Source organism: Aedes aegypti, chromosome 2 (genome assembly GCF_002204515.2).
Source record: "Aedes aegypti strain LVP_AGWG chromosome 2, AaegL5.0 Primary Assembly, whole genome shotgun sequence".
NCBI classification, from domain to species: Eukaryota; Metazoa; Arthropoda; class Insecta; order Diptera; family Culicidae; genus Aedes; species Aedes aegypti.
This window is the reverse complement of record NC_035108.1, coordinates 98,669,125-98,687,744: the sequence shown is the minus strand read 5'-3', so window position 1 is coordinate 98,687,744 and position 18,620 is coordinate 98,669,125. Positions and strand designations below refer to the sequence as shown.

The 18,620-nt window shown below is 37.0% G+C and overlaps 1 protein-coding gene across 8 annotated transcripts in view; it reads right to left on the bottom strand.

The window, feature by feature from the left end:
* LOC5576646 overlaps positions 1-18,620 on the bottom strand; it is a 387,639-nt gene that overhangs the window by 122,026 nt on the left and 246,993 nt on the right. For all 8 annotated transcript variants that reach the window (XM_021841655.1, XM_021841654.1, XM_021841660.1 and 5 more), the window contains 2 exons: positions 13,192-14,431; positions 114-1,280 (listed from right to left, as the gene is read on the bottom strand). In XM_021841655.1, the coding sequence (XP_021697347.1) occupies positions 114-1,280; positions 13,192-14,313 (2,289 nt within the window). In that variant the 5' untranslated portion in view covers positions 14,314-14,431. The remainder of the gene's footprint in view (positions 1-113; positions 1,281-13,191; positions 14,432-18,620) is intronic.

The following is an 18,620-nucleotide window of genomic DNA, read 5'->3' as shown; positions in this document are numbered from 1 at the left end:
CATCGATTCTAGACAAGAAAGATGCATTGTAACTAGAACATAGAAGAAGCCCTATCTTCTCCTATCCACACATTTCAAAAATACCCCGAAAATCTTAGCATTACTTCACTTACCTCCGTACAGAACGAGCAGCCGCACTGCGATATCCGGGTGAGATTCTCGGCGCTGTATTCGCCGAGGCACAGCTTACAGGTAAACTTGACAGTCGGCGTCAGCGCTGGCACCCCACTGGTGGCGGTCACAATCGTAGGACTCGGAGGTGCCACCAGCATGGCCGCCCGCGACGTTACCGAAACCCGACTGCTGCTGTTCGACGAGGAGGATGATCCCGAAGGCGACGAGGAGCACGAGGAAGCACCGCTAGGCGATGGAGAGGAGGAAGAGGACGACGATGGTCCCGACGAGGTCTTTGTCAGTCGCAGTAGGCTGTCTACGTTTTTAACGGTTTCGGTAGCACCGCCACCTAGTTGTGAGTTTGTTCCAGCGCCACCAACGGCCACAAAGCCACCGTTGGATAGGTTGAGGGAATAGCGCGATCCAGCTGCTGCGAGAGATAGGAGACTAGAACAACGGGAGCACGTGGCCACCGAAGCACAATTGCGCAATCGATTTTGCGGTTTGATGGGTTCGACCGATTGGCCGGAATTGGTCAAAGCGAGGACTGTTTCGCACTTCCGCAGGCCGCCCTTGGGTTGTGACCCTAGCAGAGGCACGGATTTCGGTGGTGCCAAACTGGTGCAGCTGACATCCTTCTTCAGCAGAGGAACCACCGACCACAGCTTCTGGTGAACGGAGCTGAGCGAAGTCGTTGAAATGTTAAGTCGACTTCGCGTCATCTCGACCAGGTTATGCTCGGAGGGGCTCTTGCTGATCTTAATCTCTGGCGAGGACAGTAGCGGCACATTGGTTGCTATCGATTGAGGAGCAGCAGGTGGAGGGGGCGGTGCTGGTGGGGGTTCCTTCGATGGCCTTCTCCCTACGAGGCTTTTGAGAAATGCTTCCAGTCTACGTTTCCGTGGCACCTGAGCCCCCATCGAAACGGGATGACTTCCGTCGGTGGCCATCGATGGCACTACCGGTGAGGATGGATTACAGCCAACTGGGGACCGGCGATTCGCCTGAATGTTTCCTGCTCCTCCAACACCTCCCGATACGACCAACGGTCGGGGGCCACTGAACTGCGGCGAATGTGGCTCCAGTAGCGATGCGGACTCGTGGGAACCGCCATTGGCGAGAGCGCTCCGTAAACCAGCCAGGTTGTGCACGATCGATGCAAAGTCCTGCAAAGAGACACAAAACGGGTTCGCTTCAATAATTGTCATTTAATTTGCCACAATCGATTACACACCGCCGCACATTATATGCAGATATAGGCATTGAGTTGAGAGAGAGCCTATCACATCGATTGCCAGGACGGAAATAGCATGACAAGAGGAAATAGAAATAATCAATCTGATATCCGGCCACTTGGTTCCAATACAGCGGGAACTCTTCGGAAAAATGCAAAACAGATATAGGTGGAAAGTGTTTACCGCTTGTTCTAAACATAGAACGAGTTTTCAAAGCTCAGAAGCGATAGGACAAATTCTGCTGGAAACAAGAAGTTCAATTGAAATGAGGATAATTATTTTTCCTGGAACTTCGTGGTACACGAATGGTGGGAAAAGCAATTCGACATGAAGGGCAACGTTAGCTGAGAGCGTTCGTTAATTGACCTCATTGATGTATTTCGGAGGTTTCTAATTGAATATCGAGGAATCTCTTGCACTTCACAATTACATGAATGAATTGAATATTTTATGAAGAAAGCTATTCATTTGAGTAAATCAATGTTGAATCACATTAACGCTCAAATGTGATACAATTTGAAGTTGGAAATTTATGTGAACCTTGTCGAATAAGTTTATCAGAAAGTTACAAAGCAGCCTTTTCTAACAACTGTGGGCTTGCATCGAATGGCTGACAAAACCAATCAGAATGTTATAATATTTCGAAGACTTCAATGTTGACTGAAAATTATCAGGGTAAAGATGATCAATATTCACAATATTTTATCTACTCAAATAACCTTTACATACATATTATCTAATGGAGAATAACAAATCAACAAAAAGGTTATTCGTTCTAAAACCCGTACACTTTTTAAGGAATGATGGCCATAAAGTATTGGACAATACATTTGCAACTTTTTCGATTTTCCATACGAAATGATCCCGATTATTTATGGATCGATATGAATGAGATATCCACAGCACGGCAGACGTATTTTGAAAAATTGAGTAATTTTTCCAATCAATTTCAAAAGTTTAGACAAAATTAAAGTGATTTATTTGAAAACATGATAGCCCTAGTTTAAAACTATCTTTAGCAAACTTGTTTATCTCATATAAGTCCATCACTTTTCTGAAGGTACCATGAAGATATTCCTTCAATTTATATAATTATGTCTATTATTAAATTTTGCCAAAAACTTTCTTTGGTTAAACAATAACTACTTTTGAACTGGTTGTTCGACAACCCGACCAGTGGATTACAACAGAGTAGTAACAGGTTTTGTTACTCAGTTAGCGCGTTTTTTCTAACAAAACATGTTATGGTTTTGGCTGGTAAGTAGTTAATATAACAAAAATTATAACTCAATTACCTCTACACTGAACAACATTGAAACAAAATATGTTATAATTTAAACAAAAATGTAATTCATAAGGTTTCAAGTCGAACAAAAATATGACTTATTTTGTTGTTTTCCATAACATAATTATAACAACATTTGTTATAAGCAATTGACAACAACTCAATGTGCATCTAACAAAAATAGAACATAATTTGTTATTTGTAACAAATCTTGATATAATTGTGCGATAATTTTGATTTAACCCATTGGTCGAGAAACCGTTCAAATATATATCAGAATCCAAGTTATGTCTGACGTGCTGTGAAAATTTCGTTCATTTCTGTTGATAAATAGTTCTGATCTAACCATCTATAGTTGTCCTTTTTGTATGGAATACTGTACCTATATCCAAAATACCTATGCTTCATTCAAACATAAACCGTAACGACTAACATGATTTTTTACGTGAGAGACATCGATGACTGTGTCATGGAAAATTGGATGACTGTCTCATGAAAATCCCGGGAGAAACCTTGAAAAAACCTCCGGAGAAATTTTTGGAGAAAATCTACGAAGGAATACCTGGAGCAGATCGCTAGAGAAGATTTCTGGACGAAATCCCCAGAACAATTCCTGGAGGAAATCCCAGGAGGAGTTGCGGGAGAAAATCCTCGGTGGTGCTTCATGAGAAAATCCCCTGAACAATTCCTGGAGTAAATCCCCGAAAGAATTTCTGGACAAAATTCCCCGAGGAATTTCTGGACAAAATCTCCGGAGTGATATCTATTGACAATCCCTTGAGAAATTTCTGGAGAGAATTCCCGGAGGAGTTTCTAAGGATAACGCCGGAGGAATCCTTAAAATCCCCGGAGGAATTCCTGCAGAAATTCTAGGAGAAATTCCTGCAAAAAATCCCCGGAGGAATTCCTGGTTCAAATCCTTTGATGAATTCCTGAAGGATGTCTCCGGAAAAATACTCTGAAAAAATCCCTGAAAGAATTTCTGGAAAAAATCCTCAGAGGAATTTCTTAATGAATTTCTGAACGGAATTCCCAGAGAAGATCCTGTTCCAAATCCCCGGAGGAATTGCTATCGGAAATCCTCTGAGGAATTCTGGGAGGAAATCTCCGTAAAAATTCCTGGTGCAAATCCCCAGAGGTATTCCTGGAAGAAATATTCGGATAAATTCTTTGAAAAAGTCTCCAAAAGAATTTCTGGAGAAAATCTCCGAAGCAACTTCTTAATGAATTTATTAACAAAATCCTCAAAGGAAATCCCCAGAGGAGCTCTTGGAAAAATCCCGGAGGAATTTCTGGACGAAATTCACGGAGAAATTTCTAAAGGAAATACATATCGAAGGAATTCCTGGGGAAAATCCCAGGAGAAATTCCTGGAGAGAATCCTTTAAATCTCCAGAGGACTTTCTGGAGAAAATCTCCTGAAAAATTCCTGGTGCAATCTCCAAACAGATCCAAAGAGAGATCTCCTGGGGAATTCCTGCAGAAAATTCCCAAGGGGGTCTTGGGGAATACCCCGAAAAATCGTCTAAATTCCCGAGGAAATCCCGGAGGAATTGCTTTTTGAAATTCTCTGAGAAATTTCAGGAGTTAATCCCCCGAAGAATTCTTGGGCGAAATCCCCGGAGGGATTCTATGAGAAAATCTTCGGAGAAGTTTCTACATAATATCCTCGGTGGGGTCCCAGATAGCCGTAGCGGTAAACGCGCAGCCATTCAGCAAGACCAAGCTGAGGGTCGTGGGTACGAATCCCACCGGTCGAGGATCTTTTCGGGTTGGAAATTTTCTCGACTTCCCAGGGCATAGAGTATCTTCGTACCTGCCACACGATATACGCATGCAAAAATGGTCATTGGCAAAGTAAGCTCTCAGTTAATAACTGTGGAATTGCTCATAAGATCACTAAGCTGAGAAACAGGCTCTGTCCTAGTGGGGACGTAACGCCAGAAAGAAGAAGAAGATCCTCGGAAGAATTCCTTGAGGAAATCCCCGTAGTAATTTCTTGAGCATATCTCCGGAGGAATTACTATTGGAAAACTCCTGAGGGATTTCTGAAGAAAATCCCCGGAAAAATTCTGGGAATTTTTTGGGGCAAATCGCCAGAGGAGTTTCTGGAGGATATACTCGGAGGAATTCCTGGATGATAACCCCGGAGAAATTGCTGGACGAAATCCCCAGAAGTATTTCTGATGTAAATCCTGCGAGGAATTGCTATTTAAAATTCCCCTTGAAAAATTCCTGAAGAACATCCTTTAGGAGTTTTGAGGGAAATCCCCGGAAGAATTCTTGGATAAAAAACTCCGGAAAATTTTCTGGTTTAAATCCCAAGATAAGTTAATTCCTGAAGAATTTTTGGAGAAAATTCTCAGGGAAATTTTATTAACGAATTTCTGGACGAAATCCCCAGAGAAAATCCTTGACCAAATCCCCAGAGGAATTCCTATCGGAAATTCTCTGAGGAATTCTTGTAGGAAATCTCTGAAAAAATTCCAGGTGCAAATCCCCAGAGATATTCCTGAAAGAAATATTCGGATAAATTCTCTGAAAAAGTCTCCGAAGAAATCCAGAGGAGCTCTTGGAAAAATCTCCGGAAGAATTTGTGGACGAAATCCACGGAGAAATTTCGAAAGGAAATACTTGCCCGAAAGGATTCTTGGGACGAATCCCCGGAGGTATTCCTACAGTAAATCCCCGGATGAATGCCTGAAAGAAATTCCTGGAGAAAATCCTCGGAATAAATGTTGGTGGATATCCCTGGAGGAATCTTTGAAATCCCAGAAGCCTCCCTGGAGGATATCTCCGGAGAAATTCCTGGTGCAATCTCCAAAAAGCTTCTCGGAGAAATTCCTGTTTTAAATTCTCTGAGAAATCCCCTAAAGAATTTCTGGAGAAAATCCACAAATTAATTTGTTAATTGAATCCTTGGTGGAATTTATTGATGAAATCTTTGAAGATGCGTCTAGAGTAAATCTCCGGAAGAATTTCTAGATGCAATCCCCAAAGGAATTGCTGTTGGGAATTCCCTTTAAAATTCCTGGAGAAAAGCTCCACCGAGACTACCTTCGGAGCTCTGTCAGAAATTATTTGCCGGAATTTTTTTTTTCCAAGTTCCGCCGCGAATTCTGTTGAGATTCATCCAGGAATTCCTTTGTAGTTCATCCATGTACACCTTCAGAGTTTCTTAGGAATTCTTCAGGTTTAATAAATTCTGCTGTTCAATTCAATATTTGTTTTTGTTGATCACATTCAAAATGGATCGAAAAAAAAATACAACAACCGGTGCATGCGCGTGTGGTTTGGTCTATTTTTACTGGTCTATTAATTTTTGACAGGTCCATTTTTTGGTATAAATTTGGACCAAAAAATGAACCACCGGTAAAGTTGCCCTTACTTGTCCAAATAATATGTTTCTATAGTTAGTGGACGTATTGATAGATTAGACTGAGTCCATAATAAAAAAATTAGATTAGATTGATGTGATTGTTGTTATAAAAATTTATTCTCGCACCACTTAAATCCAAACATTACCAATTTTATACAATAAAACTGCATTCAAACAAATAAGCCATTTATACAAGTTAACTAAATGTCGACCAGTTGATTCCAGGAAAAATTCAAACCAAGAAATGTGTTCAAGTTGAAAAATAATTGTCATTTTCATCAAAAAATTGCGTCGATTAGTAGTTTATTGTACCCCGTCTGGCATAAAGTCGTTTGGCTTAAGGCCGCACAGTGTGGGACGAAATAAAAAAAATGGGACATGTGTGTTTGTGCTAAAACTATCGGGTTTAGCGTTCTAACATGTTCTACAAAGTTTCATCATTTATTGAGTACTTCATTTAGACACTGAAAAAATGTCATTTAGGGTGATACACACTGAGAAAAAAATAAACTTTTTTATTTATTGTCAAAATTGAAAACTTTCTAAGAAAGTATTGTAGGCGACATCATTTCATGAAAGTCTGTCAAAGACGGAAAAGCTCTATCTCCTACACTGACGAAGGGTACTTCCTTAAAACTCATATTTTGTCCATAACTTCTATATTTGAATTTCAACATTTTTACAATGTTCTACAATGTTTAAGGTGCTGTAAAAATACACCGAAGACACTAATTTGCTAGCTCTTCATTTTGAAGATTTACAAACGATTTTCTGAATTTTTCACATCAAATCGAGGTGTGCATATCTTGTAGAGTGGCAAGTAGTAGCAGTTAATTTTTGCATCATGCTGTTTCTCAACCTATAACCTTTTAATATATGCACAAATAGTTGCGGGGTCTAGCGGGGTTGATAGCAGTTTGTTTAATTGAAAATTTCATTTCCTATAAATAAATATCTACAGGTCGGACTCGACAATCCGGAGTATCGATTTTTTTTTCACTCCGGATAAACGAATCCTCCGGATAATCGAATCACTAAGAAAAAAAATTAAATCTCTGACAAAAGAACTTAAATATTATCTTTTTTCGTTATTTTATTTACATGATGCGGTGGCGTGGCCAGAAATTTTTTCTAAGAACAGTAGGGATCTTTACAAGAAAACAAAATGATCTGCATACACATAAAAAACACTTTTTCAAACCCCCCTTTTTCTTAAATACGTTCTAAATTGCAAAACCATTCATATTGTATATTGCAACACCAAATTATTTCAGGTTTATGAATAAAAATTAAAAAATAAAAACATAAAAAAAAACAAATTCCGGATAATTGAGTCTAAAATTCTGGATAACCGAATCCCGGATAATCGAGTCTCCGGACAATCGATTCCGACCTGTATTTTTTATTTATTTGGTATAATGTTTTAGTTTGTTATGTTTCACATCGTGAAAAACCTGTTTTTTTTAATCGACTTTGTTTTTGGGTCAATCCAACTAGGTAGAAAAATGAAATATGATGTTCTGTAGGGCAACTCAAGAGCTTTCATTTGAGGTGTACCGTGGTAAATCAAAATCCAGACGGTACCAATATCCTGACATTTTGATAATATTTACCTATAAAAGGTGAAATTGAAAGTCAATAAGTTTATTTTAATTCTTTCCTTCTGCTAGAAACATTATTTATCATTTTACGCGCATTTATAATTCAGCTACAGGTCGGACTCGATTATCCGGGGTATCGATTTTTTTTCACTCCGGATGATCGAATCACTAAGAGAAAAAATAAAATCTGCTATAAAAGAACTCAAGTATTTTTTTTTTTTATTTAATTTATATGAAGCAGTGGCGTAGTCAGACAGTATTTTTTATAAAGGGTTTTGAGAAGCAAAAAAAAAATTTAACCAGTATACTTAAAAACCCCCTTCTCTTACCTAAGTCCAAAACTGCTAAACCATTCATATTGTATATTGTAGTATCAAATTATTACAAATTTAGGCATAAAACCAGAAAAACGAGAATATCAAAAAACATACTCCGGATAATCGAGTCTAAAAATCCGATTAATCGAATCCGACCTGAACTATTGATAAATAATTAAAAATAACAAAAATAAAAAAGTTGCTCCAGACGAACTTCTATTTCCCGTGGTGCAACTTGCACGAATGCACCCACCAAATTTTTACAACTATATTGAAAGAAAAATATGCTTTTTATGTAGTGATTGTAACATAATAATATATGATAATCCGTGCATTTTCACTATAGCAGTTCAATCGATTTTGAATATTTTATTTACATTAAATCATTTAGAATTATTTTGTACCACGTCCCTAGATATAAAAATCTGAAATTTTGCGAAATATCTTCTTTATATAGGAAAACAACTCCTGTAAATTTCAGCTTGATCGGAGAACATCAATACAACTTCCCTTGGCATGGGGGTTGCGGTACTCGCAAACTGGATCAAGTTCAAACACTATCCCGAAAAAACATATTTCGGCGTTCTTGGATTACACCTCAAATGAAAGCCCATGAGTTGCCCTACAAAACGTAATATATAGTTTTTTGACCTAGTTGGCAAGAAAAAGTCGATTTGAAAATCACTCAAAATTTTATGACTTGACTTGACTTGACTTTATTAACGAGATTTTTAGCCCTAGGCTAGTTCATCTCGGGACCAACGGCTTTACTTCCCTTCCGAAGGAAGTCGTCACTATAACTTTTTACGTCATAAGTGACTATGTCCGGGATGGGAATCGATCCCAGGTCCTCGGCGTGAGAGGCGAGTGTTTCAAAATTTTATGAAAAACATGTTTTTTATAAACATGTTTGAAGTTTGATTTAATTTATATATTAATTATTCGGGATTTGCTTCATATTTAAGGAATTCAGTACTGATTTACTTTATTTTGATGTGATTTAGATTTCATTTAGTACATTCTCAAGTAATAAAGAGATTCAGGTATGACATCATTTACAATAGTTTCAGGTCTGATTCACTTCATATTCCAGTGATTCATTCCTGATTCACTCCATGTCCTAATGGTTCAGGTTTATATCATTGGATATCCAAAACGCCAATTTGCTATCTCATCTGGATCAAAAGATAAAATTCGCATGAAATCCTCAATTTTATTTGCTTACTAGCGGCACAAACCAGTTTTCTTTCTTTGAATTAAAAGGTCTGCTTTCTGAATGTCCATGACACTCTGAAGACTCGAGCTTTCTATCTCTTGTGAATCACCTTAGAGAGCTAGTTTAGCACGCTCAATTTTACATGCTCACTAGCACCACCCATTGGCAAAATTTTTATTTATTTATTCAAACAAGAGCTTTCTGCATTTTACTCTGTATTTTCTTTTATTTTCAAATATATGTAACAAAAACAACGTTTACTTAAATCAAAACTCATTTCTTATTAAGTGACTAGTGGTTTCAAAGGGAGCATAATTTCAATGCTCGAACAGTGTGTGACTATTGATTTAAATACGCTTTATTCGTGCTGTTCGGAATTTGATCAAGCTGTTCGGGATATGAGACAGAATGAACACAGTGTTCGGCATTTGAATCAAAATTATGTTCCATACTATTACGTAAAAACAATATTAAACAAGTTTGAATAAACAATTTTATCGTTACACCCTACAACTAGCAGTTGGACTTTGTTATGAAAATGAAATTCTCACGAATATCAGTTGCATTTGAAGTCACTGTTGGCCTTAAGTGTTCGGAAAGTGAGTCAAAACGGTATACTGAATACAATACAATAGAGTAAGGTGGGGCAACATATACTATACAGTGATCTTTCAACATATTGGCTATAATTTTGCTGAACATACTTATGGCCAAATATTTTCCACTTTCGATTATAACAAAAATTGATTGTCTTAAGGCTAAGTAGCCCGTCATTCGTTTTAGCAAGAATGATGACTTTTCAGCTTGCATTTCAAAGTGATAAATCTCAGACTTGATAATTTATATTGACTTGAAAAAGTATCACTGTACGCGCTTACATGCATAAAGTATGCTGATACTTTTTCAGGTGTGTCAGTGCAAAACCAACTGATTTTATTTGATTCGAAATCGTGATATGAATTAACAACAATCATCAACGACGCGTACAAATTTCAATGACAGCCTACTTCGCCTTAAACGAGCTTTTGTCCCACCGGTAGGGCAAGAGTTCGAATCTAGTGTGGGTCAAAAGTTCGCAGGCAAAAACTCAAAATATTGATACTTTTATGACAGGAATACTTTAACCCAGGTGTAAACTTATGTTTTCTGAAAAAATACACTAACTGTTCATCAAAAAATTGCCCAAAACAAGGTTATTTGTAATCTATCCAAAAAAAAGCAGTTTTTCGCAAAACTAAGTGAAGAAGAAAAATGTTGGTCACATTTTACACACGATCAGGTAAATTTAATTAAATTTGAAGATAATATGTGAATTTTAGGTAATTTACATTTTTTTCCGTGAGTTTAAGCATGGGTCGAACTTTTGCCCCACTATGAGCCAAAAATTGTTTCCAAGCATTTATGCAAAAACTAATACAGGTCGGACTCGATTATCCGGGATTCGATTATGCGGAATTTTAGACTCGATTATCCGGAATTTGTTTTTTTGATGTTCTTGTTTTTCAATTTTTATGCATAAACCTGAGATAATTTGGTATTGCAATATACAATATGAATGGTTTTGCAGCTTAAAACGTATTTAAGAAAAGGGGGCTTGAAAAAGTGTTTTTTTTGTGTATGTTGATCATATTTTTTTTCTTGTGAAGACCCTTACTGTTCCTAGAAATAATTTCTGGCAACGCCACCGCATCATGTAAATAAAATAACGAAAAAAAAATTATAAAACGAAGCCAAACTTCGAATTTTCAATTCCACAAGACTGGAGAATCTGACAACAGTTTGCGTCGAAAATCAATTAAATTAATAGCTTCCTGGTGATGACCAATGGGATAAATTTTCAACGCGGAGCGCTGTTTGATTCTCAAGTCTTGTGCTCTTGAACATTTGAGATGTGACTTAGTTCTATAATCATCTTAAGTTCTTTTGCCAGAGATTTCATTTTTTTTCTTAATGATTCGATTATCAAGAAGATTTGATTATCCGGAGTGAAAAAAATCGATACTCCGGATAATCGAGTCCTGTACACCTCAAAGCATCCTTATGAAAGGCCTAGAAACGCCCTTACATAAAATATAGAAAATGATTTTTTTCTTTATTTATCTTTCTTTATCGAAAGTTTGACCAAATATAACAATATTCACGTCGAAAAACAACAAATAGCTATAACTCTTCCAAATTTCAATCGATTGTAATAATATTTGGAATGAGAGTTTCTTGCTTGAAAAGCATTCGAACCACCATAACATTTATTAGTTTTGTTTTGAATTCAGTTAGAAATCTTGAAAAGAAACTCTTGCCCCACTAGAATTTTTGCCCCACTTTACTCTATATGTTTTTTTTTTGTAAACTAATGGACTGTACTACCACAATAATAGGACAAAGGATAAGCTCCAGATTAAATATACAGTCGACTCCCCACAATTCGATATTCTATAACTCGATATATTCTATAATTCAGTCCCTGCTAATTCCAATATAATAGGGTCCTGAAGCCCTGTCCCAAAATGTTTACTCAATTTTTTAATGTTTTTTGTTTGTTTAAGTCCAAAAAACATTTTTTTATGTTTCTTTAGATTTTGTCACACCCCTTGCCTTAAACTCAAATTTTGGGTGTATTTTGTTTTCCGTGTCCCTTCCGAAATGTCAGATAGGAACATCCCCAGTGTTAATGCTAAAAGCCCTGTGGTGTTTTTGTCAACATGATCAAAAGTGTCAAGGTTCATTTATGGACCAAATTTTTATATTAAATTTTATATATGATATAACCGATATTTAAGCGGGAAAAATTGCTAAATTAGTTGCAGTAACATGCTCTTCCGTGTTATTAAATAAAAACAAGATTTCATTAAACATTTTAGGACCCAATTCTCTATAAGCCGATATTTCTATAACTCGATGCCTCCATTAGTCGATGTCACGTGTGAGGCAAATTTCCCTCCATAACTCGATGCCTATCTAAAAACACACTTTTATACAGAGAAACATTGACCACTTGTTTTTAATTATGAATCGTGGTTTACGGCTAACCAGCCGAGTGGAAGTTTAACAACTACCGAAAATCTTCACATCAATTTGTCCATCTAATCCAATTGCAAATTATATGTAATGTTTAGCTTTTCGGTAGTTATTGACCACTTTTTGTTTGGAAGTGAATAAAGACGTGCAAGTTGTAATGAAAGTTAAATAACGTGAAAATAAAAAAAAATGTCAGTTAAAATAAGTGATTTCTCAAGCATTTAGAAACAAGTTTTTTAAATAAGATTTTTCAAAATGCAAAATAATATTGCTTTCTTACAAAAGTGATAATAATAGTGTTGGAAATACAGAAATTCGATCCTTTGATTTTGGGATGTTTTGTGTCGGTGTGTTCTATAACTCGATGGTTCCTTGGATATCATTACAAAATACGATAATATCTAGGATTTGGACACTAAAATACGATTAGAATTGCAACACTATGCACAAATCTTCCACAACAGGACGGATACCCTAGGCGCACCTAATTTGATGCTTAAATGGTATCAAATCGAAATTATGTATTTTTTTTTCTAATTTTAAATAGCCTTACTTTATATGTGTCAAAAGCCACATACATTTTTTGAATGCCTCAGGCGATATGTCTTTGGAAAAACGAAATCATGGGTACTTTTAACGCAATTTAGAACCATTTTGAAATGTAGTTTCTGTATATTTGCAAGACATGTTCACTTGAGATCCCGTGCCATTGTCTTGCAGATATACAATCGCATCGAGAAAAGGGGATCACGTCTCCACAGTCTCCTCTATTTCTTAACTTATGCACGGGAATGTTAATGTAGTTTTTTGATGCCTTTAAATTTCTACTCATTTGTGTGGCCCACAAATGTGATAATTGATCAACCATATTTTGGGATATGTTGCATCAATATATGAAATCAGTTCAACACGTCTAGGATAATAAGTAACTGTTTGATCAATGTTGGCAGCGATGTTCTTGAATCTTTTCCCGAAATGGCTTCTCAATCAAATCAATTTTTCCCCAATCTAACCCCAAACAAAAATTACCTTCTTCGAATCCCCGTTCCGGTCTTCCTCCAGTAGCAAATCGTAGCCCGGAGCGTTCCACGAGTGCCGAAAATGGGTCTTCCTTCTCCGTTCCTCCCCTACACCCCCGTCTTCCGCCGACTGCTGAACCTCCTCGTCGATAACGGTTGTTGACTCCTCGCCCGTTTCCGACACCACCTCACTTCCCCAACCACCCGGTCCCAAACCCAACGGCCACTGCAAACTTCTTCTCTTGTAACGTTCTTCTTCCACCGACTTCAGGATGGATCCAACGACCCTTCCGGACCTTAACGACGGCCCACTCGCCGCCACCGCTGGACTCTGAATCCTTCGGCGAAATTTAACACCCGCACTGTTCGCACAATTCGACACTTTTGACCCTCCCCCCAGAGCTTCTTCCGCACCACTAACTTCCGTTTCAGAGGAAGATTTCTTCTTCACCAAAAGAGGCACAATTTCACTCTCACCAGACGGAGACACTAATTGGTCGAACTGATTCACTATGATGCCCTTCCTGGGGGCTATTGATTCGCTAGGCAATTTTTGCACACTAACTTCGACACGTTTGAACTTGGCCTGCGGAGGCGGATTGATGCTATGCTGCAGGGTCGATTCACCTCCCACACCCGGATGATAAATCTTCGTATAACCACTAATGCTACTGCTATCACTCGATACACGTTTCAGCTTAATCAGCTTGTTCACCGAACTGAACGTATCACACAGCGAGTTGCGGTTCGGCTGCTTGCTTCGGGTGATTAATCCTAGACTATCACTATTGTGGCCTTCGCTGGCACCGCCGCCCGATTCGTTGGTCAGCACCGAGGGGTCTTCCAACGTGCAAAAGGATTCACTGTTCCGCTTCAAGCTGAGATTCTTCACGAGCAGTTCGCTCAGATCGTTGGAAAGGTTCTTCAGCGTAGACGCACTGGTTCGGCTATTGTCCGAGTCCTTGTGCAGCACCCGAACTACCGCCGGAGATCCCGCCGTTGCCGGATGTTCAACAACGACCGCCGAGGACACCTTCGCGGAACGCAACACGACGACCGGAGCGGGAGTTGCCGGCAGCTGCGGCGGGGATGACGGAGGACCCGACGCGGGTGGAACGGCTTTCGTTGACATTGCTGCTGCTTCGGGATGACGACGAAGGGTTACAACAACAGTAGGAGGGAAGGTACTGCGGAACCGGTAGATTCAGTGGCACGGAAAATGAGCAACCGTCGACATCGCTTTGTCTAGCCTGAAATTGGTGGAAACAAATTGGACGGTCATTAATTAGGCGTTCGGGAAAAGGCGGTTCGTTAGAACAATGGTTGAACTATTTTCGGTTTGCGTTTGGATTTATCTTCAGAATCATGGACGTAGCAATAGGAAGGCATGGGGCGTTCTTATCAATAGAGGTTCCATCGTGACAACATGTCTACAGGAAGGTTTCAAATAAAGAGCTTTTGGTTTATTTGGAAATATTATACACTCCCGCGCAAAAGTTTGAATTCACCCTCACAAAAAGCAACAAAATTGTTTTGTCTGTGATTAAACGTCTAATTGAAGCTACCTGGCGTATTCGAAAGACAACGAGTAAGATTTACTTCGTAGGTATTTTTATAAAAATATTTCTCGAATTTTGTTTACTCTTTATTTTTTTTTTAATTTTCACTCGAAGTTGTGACATTTTCCAACAACACTGAAAAAATATAGCGACCAAAATTTTAAACTAGTACGGAATTGGAATCGTAATCTCATAATCTTTAAGTGCATTTGCAAAATTTTGGCGGAAAAATCTGAAAACTATTCAAAATAATTGAAACAGTCATTCCAGTCATCGTGCAATTGTTTGGGTTCACCTGAACCGCACGCAAACTAATTTCGTCAATAGCTCTGCCATTTTTCAACAGATTTTGATAGTTTATAACTATGAATTATAGCTTATTTTAACGTAAAAAGTGCATACTCGGTAAATAGGCCTTGACAAGGGTTGGTGGATTTTTTCTGCGCTTGTCATTTTTTTTCTGTTTTTCAGGTGATCTCTGAGTATTGACGAATTGGATGTGAAGCAGTAATTTTCGTGTGTAGGAGAGCTAATCTGAAGGAAGAAGGGAAGGATCGATAGAAGAGTCATCAAAACAGAAGTTTTCCGTAGCAGCTGGTGTTACGATCAATAGACTGACTATTCTGGTGCCCGACGATTTTGGTGTTCGACGATTCTGGTACCCGACGATTTTGGTGCCCGGTGACTCAGGAGGAGAAGAAAGAAGTGGAATATTTCTTGCTGCGTTGATTTCATGCTGGTGCTGGTTTTATCCATCTAATTCTAGTGGATTGGTGTTCGTTAAGTATAATTTTTATTTGTTAATGTTTTTTCTATTGTGATTTAATTCTGTTACATAGTTCTTTATTTTCACCCCCGTCGTTTTCCTATTATGGAGACTGACGGGGATGGAGACAAATCTGCAGAAAATTCGATTCTCCAGGAATCGAGTTCATCAGATAAATCATTTCGAATAAAAACATATCCTTCAACATTTCTTGGTCCTTTTGTTGTTTATTTCCGTAAAAAGGATAAACCAATTAATGTTTTATTAATTTCTTCAGAAATTTATAAAACTTATAAGTCTGTCAAGGAAATTAAAAAAATTTCTCTTGACAAACTTAGAGTTATATTTGGATCCCGTGAAGATGCCAACTCTTTATTGGAATCTAAATTATTTTTCAATTTATATAGAGTTTATGCCCCTTCAGATTCATGTGAAATAAGCGGCGTAATTTATGATGAAGACCTAAACTGTGAAGATATTTTGAATCATGGTTTATGATCTTTTAAAGATAAATCAATTACGTCAGTTAAAATTCTAGAATGTAATCGTTTATCCAAATTAACTTTTACTGACAAGGATTTTTTTATACCCATTCTAATTGTATTAAAATTACATTTGAAGGGTCAATTTTACCGGATTATGTTATAATTGATAATGTTAAATTCCAAATTTATTTTCCAAAAATAATGCATTGTAATCGATGCCTTCTTTTTGGACATACAGCTAACTTTTGCTCTAACAAACCTAAATGCTCAAAATGTAATGGAAATCATTCATCCTCAGATTGTGAAAAAATTTCTGATGTTTGTTTTTATTGCAGGGGAAAACATAATTCATTAAAAGAATGTTCTGTTCACATTGCTCATCAACAAAAATTTAATCAATCTATTAAAATAAAAGTAAATTATCATATTCAGAGGTGACTAAATCTTCTGAAAATTTTAGTTCTCCTAATATTTTTGTACCTTTATCTAGTATTGATGATAATGATCTAAATCATGAGGAAAATAACTTCATTTATAAACCTCCCAGTAAAAGAAAAAGGATTCACAAGTCATATCAAAATCATGATCCTTAGCCATCAACGTCTTTCGATATTAATTTCCCCCTTTAAATAAAACTAAATCTTCTCAAAATATACCTGGTTTCAAGAAAGATAATGAATACACTAAATATAGCAATGATGATACAAATAACAATAATTCTAGTAATAAATCTGAAAATTCTATTTTGAGCATTTTGGAAGATATATTAGAGTTTTTAGGTTTGAGTGACTTTTGGAAAAAAAATAATTAAAAAGTTTTTACCATTTTTAGCTTCTATTCTTGAAAAGTTAAACTCATTTGGACCCCTCATCAGTTCCTTTTTTGCCTTGTAATGGCTAAATTTAATCTTAATAATTTGAAAATTTTACTGTGGAACTGTCGTAGTATCATTCCAAAAATTGACAGATTGAAAGCATTGATTACTAATCATAATTTTGACATTTTTTGTCTCAATGAAACATGGTTAGAAGATTCAAAATCGTTTCGTATTCCATCGTTTAATATTATTCGGAAGGATAGAAATATTTCATATGGAGGTGTTTTAATTGGAGTTCGTAAAAATATTGAGTTCAAATCTTTAAATTTAACTTCCAATTCACAAATTGAATGTGTTGCTGTTTTAGTAAAATATAATGATTTACAATTTTCTATTATACTTGTTTTAATTATGAATCGTGGTTTCCGGCCAACCAGCCGAGTGGAAGTTTAACAACTACCGAAAAGCTAAACATTACATATAATTTGCAATTGGATTAGATGGACAAATTGATGTGAAGATTTGCGAAAAAGTTACACGTCTTCTCAGTGAGAATCGAACTCACGACTCCCCGATCTCTAGTTGGGGCGCGTTAACCACTACGCCATGAGAGGACTCATGAACGCAGAAGTTAACCTGAATTCGATTTCAGCTCAATAATCACGTGGTCTCGGGCTAGGCATTGGATATATATAGAAAGCGTTGTGTTTGGATGGGCATCTAATTCTTCCGAAAGAGGTGCACTTTGCGAAAGAGGACCACGTGATTATTGAGCTGAAATCGAATTCAGGTTAACTTCTGCGTTCATGAGTCCTCTCATGGCGTAGTGGTTAACGCGCCCCAACTAGAGATCGGGGAGTCGTGAGTTCGATTCTCACTGAGAAGACGTGTAACTTTTTCGCAAATCTTCACATCAATTTGTCCATCTAATCCAATTGCAAATTATATGTAATGTTTAGCTTTTCGGTAGTTGTTAATTTTCTATTGTTTGTATATACATTCCTCCCAATGTGAAATTTTCTGTAAATGATATAAAATCAGTTTTAGATAATATCCCACCTCCTTTTTACATACTTGGAGATTTAAATGCACATAATTTAGCATGGGGTAGTGATAAAACTGATGGTAGAGGTTTCTTAATAATGGATTTAATTGATGAATTAAATCTAAATATACTTAATGATGGATCTTTTACTAGGATTGCTATACCACCTGCTTGTCATTCGTGTATTGATTTATCTCTATGTTCAAATAATTTATCAATTAAAACTGTTTGGAATACTATTGATGATCCTAACGGAAGTGATCATTTACCAATAATAATTGAAATTCAAAATCCCATCCGTAAGAAATTTTCTAATGAATCCTTCATTCCTGATTTGACAAAAAATGTTGACTGGTCCAAATTTTCTGATTTAATTTCTTTTGCTTTAATTAATTGTGATAATTCACTTTCTCCAATTAATAATTATGATTTTTTTTTCTAAGTTATTAATCGACTGTTTATGTAAATCTCAACTAAAAACAAATAATTACAGTCCGCATAAAAAACGTAATCCAACTCTTTGGTGGGACAATGATTGTAGTATAGCTTTAAAACATAAATCTAATGCCTTCAAAAATTTTCGTCGTTCTGGATCTAGAGATCATTATTTCTTATATTGTAAAGCTGAGGCACAATTCACTAGAACTATCAAATATAAGAAAAGAAATTATTGGAGAACTTTTATCGAAAATCTTGACCCTCAGACTTCATTATCAAAGTTATGGACTGTAGCACGAAATTTGAGAAATTTTGATGCCTCTTCTCCA